Below are 9183 nucleotides of genomic sequence, written 5' to 3'. Positions count from 1 at the left end.
AGGTCCGTCCAGATAATCCAGCACTCCAACAAATAAATCACACACGTTAATCAGTCACGGTAACAGTGACTAACCCACCAGGATATAAAAGTTACATTGCAACACAGATGCATCAAACCGAAAGCTGAGAGAAGACTCTCAGGGCAGTACAGTAACTATTCACACAATTCAAAGAGAGAAGCATAGTTTTATTAAACACTTATACACATCAATTTGTCAAAAAATATACATTTTTACTGAATAATGGGAAGGAAAGGCTTGCAGATATGTGTTTATGACAGATAGCGTTGCGACATCGCGGGTCACATCAGTGTGTTACTCTATGGTAATGACGGTCCCTTCAAAGACTGGCACATATACAGCACTTGTGGAAATGGAAATATTTCGTAGCTCTGATAGAGGCAGACAAGCAGTGGAATCACAATTCTGTGATAAATCTACTCTTGTTACTCTGAATCTACACGTGCAAGCCATAGTGAAGAGAGTGGGCAATGGTAGCTAACGGAGATTAACACGCAGTCCGCAAAAGCATTCAGTGCACCAGGATGAATGAAAGGTTACCGTTACGTCAACTAATGATTAATGCACAATACTGTGTCTCGAATATTATCGATCCTCTGTATAACATTGTGGTAATTTGTTGTCATGACGACAGAAGTAAAGGGGGAAGGGTGTTATATATTTAAGTGGTTGTGCGATCACTTCAAGAGCCGATCGCATGATTTGATGATGATGTCATTAGGGTGTTGCACAGGCTGCTGTTTGAGTTCCGCTTTGTGCTCTGTACAGGCAACATCCCTTTCAATAAATTTGCTCTTGTCACTCTGAATCTACGTGTGCAAGCCACAAGTTTTTCTTCTTGTTGGAAACAGACAACCCTCAGCAGAGTTAGGGACATTACAGTTACCAATTATTTTCTCCCGGGCTTTCCAGCGACAATCCTGGGACATTTCTTCAGGTCGCCGGAGCTCAGATTGGAAATGTTAATGGCCGAATGGTGAACCATGTGAGCTATGTTGCCCTCAAAGCGTGGTCTCTTTGGTACTGGTTGGATTAACCACATTGAGCGCCTCGGTGGATTCATTCAAGTTGGCACTTCCTTGATCAAACAGGAGAAGAGAAATCATGTTTGTGGCGAGCTCGGTCAAACTTAGAAACATAGAAGATAGGAGCAGGAGGAGGCCATTCGGCCCTTCGAGCCTGCTCCACCATTCAGCACGATCACGGCTGATCGTCCAACTCAATAACCTACTCCTGCTTTCTCCCCAAAACCTTTGATCCTATTCGCCCCAAGTGCTGTATCCAGCTGCCTCTTGAATACATTCAATGTTTTGGCATCAACTACTTCCTGCGGTAATGAATTCCACAGGCTCACCACTCTTTGGGTTAAGAAATGTCTCCTCATCTCTGTCCTGAATCCTCAGACTGTGACCCCTGGTTCTGGACTCCCATCGGGAACATCCTTCCTGCATCTACCATGTCCAGTCCTGCTGGAATTTTTATAAGTCTCGATGAGATCCCCCTCTGAACTCCAGTGAAAACAATCCTAACCGAGTCAATCTCTCCTCATACATCAGTCGCGCCATCCCCGGAATCAGTCTGGTAAACCTTCACTGCGCTCCCTCGAGAGCAAGAACATCCTTCCTCAGAAAAGGGGACCCAAACTGCACACAATACTCCAGGTGTGGCCTCACCAAGGCCCTGTATTATTGCAACAACACATCCCTGCTCCTGTACTCGAAACCTCTCGCAATGAAGGCTAACACACAATTTGCCTTCTTTACCGCCTGCTGCACCTGCATGCTTACCTTCAGCGACTGGTGCACAAGGACACCCAGGTCCCGCTGCACACTCCCCTCTCCCAATTTATAGCCATTCAGGTAATAATCTGCCGCCTTGTTTTTGCTTCCAAAGTGAATAACCTCACATTTATATTTAAGCTGTGAGGTTCAAGGTGCCATGTATATCAATGGGCAGAATTATACATTACACCACCCCCTCACACACACACACCCCTCCCCTTTCCTGTGAAACATTAATTAAACGTAATAACTTTGGCACTTTTTTTTACGTGCTTTGCTGCTGGTGAGAATACTTTAATGTGATTGGATGATTATGCTTCCTTACGGTATCACTCTTTATGGATGCCTATTGGTCCCTTCAATGTTGTGCCAGATTCACACTGACGTTAGGATCCCTCACACTGCGGCACCCCCGTCGATTCAGCAATGGGGGTTTTACTGCAATTGTGAATGTAATCGCGGAGGTAATGGAACGTTGGCCCTTATTTCAAGGGGGTTGGAGTGTAAAAGGAGGGGAGTCTTGCTGCAACTGTACAAGATACTGGTGAGACCACATCTGGAGCACTGTCAGCAGTATTGGTCCCCTTATTTTAAGAAAGATACTTTGGAGACAGTTCAGAGAAGATTCACTGGGATGATCCCCGGTATGGAGGGATTATTTTATGAAGCAAAGAGTAAACAGGTAGTGACTCATTGGAATTTAGAAGAATGAGAGATGATCTCGTTGAAAGATATAGGATTCTTAAGGGGCTTGACAGGGTAAACACTGAGAGGATGTTTCCCCTCATGGGAGAGTCTGGGACCAGAGGGCATAGTCTCAGAATAAGGAGGAGGAATTTCTTATCCCAGGGGGTTGTGAATCTTTGGAACCCCTTGCCATGGAGAGCTGAGAGGTCAGAATCCTTGTGCATATTTAAGGCTGAGATAGATACATTTTCAATCAATAAGGGAATCGAGGGTTACGGGGAAAGGGCAGGGAAAATGGACGTGAGGAAAATTGGATCAACCATGATCCTACTGAATGGATGGAGCAGACTTGAGGGGCCGAACGGCCGACTGCTGTTCCTATTTCTTATTATCTTATGTGTCACATTATCATCCACACTCCTATCCATGATTGAGATCAATATGTGTTTCAATATATGTATCTAGTCACTTGGCAGCTCGGAATATTAATATTTCTATGCAAATGGCATACGGTGGATTCTTTCCACCTTCGACTTATCAGGACTAATGCAAAAATGTCAAATTTCAAAGGGAGCAACAGTTCATACAGGGTAACGGAAATGGGTCGCTTCGTGGACTCTTGAAGTAAGCAAACCTACGCGGGATAAATGATCCCCACTGCATTCTCCGTGGCAACGCCCCTAACGGACACCCTGGGAGAGGTGTTTCATCCCCCTGTGCAGTGTGTTTCACGGTGGGAGGCAGTTGGAAGCGGGATCTTGTGTCCCACCCTTGCCAACGGGGTTTCCCATTAAACGCACCGCTTTCTGTCGGGACACCTGTGTTGGAAGTGTGCCGTTAGTGGAACCGTAAGATCCCGCTGGTGTAAAGGCCAGCAAGGTTTCGTCGTCCTTCCACATGCACTATAAATTGCTACTGCCGGCAAAATTTGGCATTCTCGTGCCTGTTCTGATGAGTCTAAAGGAGAAAGATTTGACGGCATGTCTATTTTCTCAGCAATTTGCAATTGATGGGATTTTCCCATCACTGAAATGAAACATCTGATTCAGTGAAGTTTGAAATTGTTATATGATGGAGAATTTGCCATCTTACCTTTCTTCTTTTTTAGTTTGATTGCCACGGCAACAGCAACAACAACGATCAATACTGCCACCCCCGTCACGTAAAGATAGCGAGTCAATAATTGGGTCCAAGACTTGGCTGCGAAATTGGAAAAAGTTGTGTTAGACAGATAGTAATTGCGTTGGTGTTTGTCTGTGTCTCTGTGGGTGTTTATGTCTGTGTGTGTGTCTGCATGTGAGTGTGTGTGTGTGTCTGTCTGTGTCTGTGAGTTTCAGTCTCTCTCATTTTACTGTCTGTTGCTTTGCACATTTCTTGGGGAGGTACTGGGCTAGTGGTATTGTCTGCTGGTGGCACAGTGGTGGGCACTGCTGCCTCACCACGCCGGGGACCCGGATTCCAACTTTGGGTAACTGTCTTTGATGGGTTTGCACGTTCTCCCCGTGTCTGCGTGGGTTTCCTCTGGGTGCTCTGGTTTCCTCCCACAGTCCAAAGATGTGCAGGTTCGGTGGATTGGCTATTTTAAATTGCCCCTTAGTGTCCAAAGATGTGCAGGTTAGGTGGATTGGCCTTGGTAAATTGCCCCTTAGTGTCCAAAGATGTGCAGGCTCTGTGGACTCGCCATGGTAAATGCATGGGGTTATGGGGAGAGCATGTCAGGTCACAAGTGGCCTGTATTTATGGTTAGACACCAGTCAATGTACGAATCTCACTCACCGTTCACTGTCACCTCTACACGTTCACTGATAGTGTACGCTACGACCGTTCCATTTGCCATCACCTCATAGCCACAGGAGTACACTCCTCCGTCACCTTGAGTCACGTTGGTGACGGTGAAGATAGCAATATTGTCCTTCAATAAAACAGGTCGGAAGCGGGAGGAACTAACATCGTCCACCCTCTGAATGAAGAATGACACGCCAGGGTGATCTCGCATGTTCATACAGGTAATAGACAAGTTCCCACCGATATCAACGTCGTCTGAATCTATTGATATAACTGGCTTCAACATCTCTGTAAAAGAGAGGAAGAAATGAGACAATGTGGCTGAAAGTTGATGGAATCCGAAATATGAACGGCATTGGCACCAAGAACTGTAGAATGTTGCCACTGTTATCCAAAGTTTGCAAAGTGGTGACAAATTTTAATAAGTGAATTTGGATAGAGTTTACATAAACTATATCTAACATGGCAACATGGGCAGCATGGTGGCACAGTGGTTAGCACTGCTGCCTCACAGCTCTAGGGACCTAGGTTCAATTCAATTGGGTCACTGCCTGTGCGGAGTCTGCACGTTCTCCCCATGTCTGCGTGGGTTTCCTCCGGGTGCTCCGGTTTCCTCCCACAGTCCAAAGACGTGCTGGCTAGGTGGATTGGTCATGCTAAATTGACCCTCAGTGTCAGGGGGACTAGCTAGGGTAAATGCATGGCGTTACGGGGATAGGGCCTGGGTGGGATTGTGGTCGGTGCAGACTCGATGGGCCGAATGGCCTCCTTCCGCACTGTTGGATTCTATGATAAACAAGACAGGAGAGCAATGCATGACCACTTCAAGATGTTCTGCTGAGGTCAAGGGGATTGAATGACAGGTGTAGCAGATACCAGGTGTGTGATGTGTTATTATCCATTATACACGCCAGCCATGGCCCATGTGACTCTCCTCCTTTCCCATCCATTTATTTTCGGCATTATATTGAATGTGTCAGGAAAAAGGCAAAACTCTGCTTCCAATATTTTTATTCATTTCCAGAATGTGGATGTCGCTGGCGAGACCCAGAACCTACTGCCCATCAATAAAGGCAAAATACTGCAGACGCTGGAATCTAAAACAAAAACAGAACTTGCTGGAAAATCTCAGCAGGTCTGACAGCATCTGTGGGGATAGAATAGAGCCAATGTCTAGAGTCTACATGACCCTTTGTTAGAGCTAGCCAACTCTAATTGCCCCTTCAGAAGGTGGTGGGTGACCCACCTTCTTGTACCCTCTGCAGTCCCGTGTGGTATGTCCACCCACAGTGCTGGTAGAGAGGGAGTTCCGGGATTGTTATTGGACATCAGTCAGTCCCGTGTGGTGTAGGTACACCCACAGTGCTGTTAGGGAGGGAGTTCCAGGATTGTTATTGGACATCAGTCAGTCCCGTGTGGTGTAGGTACACCCACAGTGCTGTTAGGGAGGCAGTTACAGAGTTGGTATTGGACATCAGTCAATCCCGTGTGGTGTAGGTACACCCACAGTGCTGTTAGGGAGGCAGTTACAGAGTTGGTATTGGACATCAGTCAGTCCCGTGTGGTGTAGGTACATCCACAGTGCTGTTGGGGAGGGAGTTCCGGGATTTTGACCCAGCAACAGTGAAGGAACGGCCGATATATTTCCAAGTCAGGATGGTGTGTGTGGGGTTCGGAGGGGGAACTTGCAGGTGGTGGTGTTCCCCATGCGTCTGCTGCCCCCTTTATGCTTCTAGGTGGTATAGGTTTGGAAGGCTCTGTCGAAGGAGCCTTGGTGAGTCGCTGCAGTGCATCTTGTAGATGGTACACACGGCTGCCTCTGTGCGTGGAGGGAGTGAATACTTGTGGAAGGGGCAGTACTCAGGTGGGGCTGCTTTGTCCTGGATGATGTCGAGCTTCTCGAGTGTTGTTGGGAGCCGCGCTCTCCCAGGCAAGCGGAGAGTATTGCGCACAACTAAAATTCACCTTGGGGCCATGTTCCAAGTGTGCTGGAATTTACCCAGAATTGATGTCAATTAACACTGGGGCAACCAAACTCACCGAGTAGACATTTACCAAGTAAAATATCTATGGAAGATGTGGCCATCTGCCTTCAACATTCTCCACATCCACTCTAACCAATTGCTGCACTTTGGAAAGGATGCAATTGGACCAGGGTGGGCCATTTGTCTCCTCGAGCCTGCTCCACCCTTCAGTAAGATCCAGCTGACCTGTTTATGTTGAATTCAACATTCCCCAATGTAACCCCATTAACCTTTGACCTCCTTGCTCAATGAGAATCTATCCACCTCTGCCTCAGAAATATGCAGCATTCCCGACCCAAATGTCTAATGAGGCAGAGTTCCAAAGTCACCCGACCCTCTGAGAGAAAGGGAAACATCTCCTCATCTCTGTCCAATAAGGGGAGGGCCCGAATTTGAGAACAGTATCGCCAACCCCCACTCCCGTTCTGAACTCACCCACAAGGGGAAACACTTTTTCCACATCCACCTAGAAGGTTAAGGGCAGCAGACACATGGGGAACACCACCACCTGCAAGTTCCACCTCCGAACTCCACACTCACCATCCTGACTTGGAAATATTTGGCCGCTACTTCACTGTGCCTGGGGTGAAACTCCTGGAACTCCCTCCCTAACAGCACTGTGGGTGCACCTACACCACACAGGACTGACTGATGTCCAAGAACAATCCTGGAACTCCCTCCCTAACAGCACTGTGAGTGTACCTACACCACACGGACTGACATGTCCAATAACAATCCTGGAACTGCCTCACTAACACCACTGTGGGTGTACCTACACCACATGCACTGACTGATGTCCAATAACAATCCTGGAACTCCCTCTCTAACAGCACTGTGAGTGCACCTACACCACACGGACTGACATGTCCAATAACAATCCTGGAACTGCCTCACTAACACCACTGTGGGTGTACCTACACCACATGGACTGACTGATGTCCAATAACAATCCTGGAACTCCCTCCCTAACAGCACTGTGGGTGTACCTACACCACATGGACTGACTGATGTCCAATAACAATCCTGGAACTCGCTCCCTAACAGCACTGTGGGTGTACCTACACCAAATGGACTGATGTCCAATAACAATCCTGGAACTCCCTCCCTAACAGCACTGTGGGTGTACCTACATAACATGGGACTGCAGTGGGTTCAAACATGCAGCTCACCCACCATCTTCTGAAGGGGCAATAAACACTGGTCCAGCGAGTTCACAGTGAAGCAGAATTTTTTGAAGTGTTAAATTTTGTTTATTATTGTCACAAGTAGGCTTAAATTAACACTGCAATGATGTTACTGTGAAATTCCCCTTGTCGCCACACTCCGGCGCCTTTGGGTAACACCGAGGGAGAATTTAGCACGGCCAATGCACCTAACCAGCACATCTTTTGGACTGTGGGAGGAAACCAGAGCACCCGGAGGAAACCCACGCAGACACAGGGAGAACGTGCAGACTCCACACAGACAGTGACCCAAGCCGGGAATCGAACCCGGATCCCTGGCGCTGTGAGGCAGCAGCGCTAACCGGTGTGCCACAGATGGAGGTGTGTGTGTGTTGCATGAGTAATGGTGTTGAAATTATCTTCTGGATACGCAAGCTGGAATTGTGGTAAGCAAGGCACAAGGAGGGGAGTTCGTGGGGGTGGGGAGAGTAATACCTTCAACAGTTAGAAGCATAGAGTTACTGGCGTGTGATGATAAATGCCTGCCCAACACGGTTATCCCGCACTTGCAGGTGTAACTTCCTTGGTCCATCTCGGAAATATTGCCGATGGTGAGCGAGACAAAGTGATGGCCGGAGACAGCATCCAGGGAGTGGAGCAACGCGCTGTCCTTGTAGAAAGTGAAGGAATTGACATGGTTCCAGTCGGGGTCGGAGCAGCTGATGGTAGCTATACTTCCTTCCACATATCGCCCAGATTGGTGGTCCATTGAAATAACTGCCCTCACCGCCAGTCCTGTAATGACAAGTTCAGAATTAAATGACTATGTCTTAATTTGTGTCATTATCTAATCATATGTAATGACATCGTTAGGGTGCTGGACCAGAATTCCAAATTACATTAGGAAGTGAGACTGGATCCCAATAATTTTGGCATAATTGTTAAGATCGGATGGTGCACTCCATAAGAACATAAGAACATAAGAAATAGGATCTGGAGTAGGCCATCTAGCCCCTCGAGCCTGCCCCGCCATTCAATAAGATCATGGCTGATCTGACGTGGATCAGTACCACTTACCCGCCTGATCCCCATAACCCTTAATTCCCTTACCGATCAGGAATCCATCCATCCGCGCTTTAAACATATTCAGCGAGGTAGCCTCCACCACCTCAGTGGGCAGAGAATTCCAGAGATTCACCACCCTCTGGGAGAAGAAGTTCCTCCTCAACTCTGTCTTAAACCGACCCCCCCTTTATTTTGAGGCTGTGTCCTCTAGTTTTAACTTCCTTACTAAGTGGAAAGAATCTCTCCGCCTCCACCCTATCCAGCCCCTGCATTATCTTATAAGTCTCCATAAGATCCCCCCTCATCCTTCTAAACTCCAACGAGTACAAACCCAATCTCCTCAGCCTCTCCTCATAATCCAAACCCCTCATCTCCGGTATCAACCTGGTGAACCTTCTCTGCACTCCCTCCAATGCCAATATATCCTTCCTCATATAAGGGGACCAATACTGCACACAGTATTCCAGCTGCGGCCTCACCAATGCCCTGTACAGGTGCATCAAGACATCCCTGCTTTTATATTCTATCCCCTTCGCAATATAGGCCAACATCCCATTTGCCTTCTTGATCACCTGTTGTACCTGCAGACTGGGCTTTTGCGTCTCATGCACAAGGACCCCCAGGTCCCTTTGCACGGTAGCATGTTTTAATTTGTTT

The 9183-nt window shown here is 47.5% G+C and overlaps 1 protein-coding gene across 1 annotated transcript in view; it reads right to left on the bottom strand.

Annotated features, from left to right (window-relative positions):
- Positions 1-208: 208 nt before the first annotated feature.
- Positions 209-9183, bottom strand: part of LOC144493882 (immunoglobulin superfamily member 1-like) — a 41052-nt gene continuing 32077 nt past the window's right edge. The window contains exons 8-11 of the mRNA XM_078213464.1: positions 7957-8256; positions 4266-4562; positions 3582-3689; positions 209-1099 (exon numbers count right to left, since the gene is read on the bottom strand). Of these exons, the coding sequence (XP_078069590.1) occupies positions 1023-1099; positions 3582-3689; positions 4266-4562; positions 7957-8256 (782 nt within the window). The 3' untranslated portion in view covers positions 209-1022. The remainder of the gene's footprint in view (positions 1100-3581; positions 3690-4265; positions 4563-7956; positions 8257-9183) is intronic.

The sequence above is a fragment of the Mustelus asterias genome, chromosome 5 (assembly GCF_964213995.1).
Source record: "Mustelus asterias chromosome 5, sMusAst1.hap1.1, whole genome shotgun sequence".
NCBI lineage: Eukaryota > Metazoa > Chordata > Chondrichthyes > Carcharhiniformes > Triakidae > Mustelus > Mustelus asterias.
Note: the sequence above shows the minus strand (reverse complement) of the source record. Positions and strands in the feature narration are given on the sequence as shown.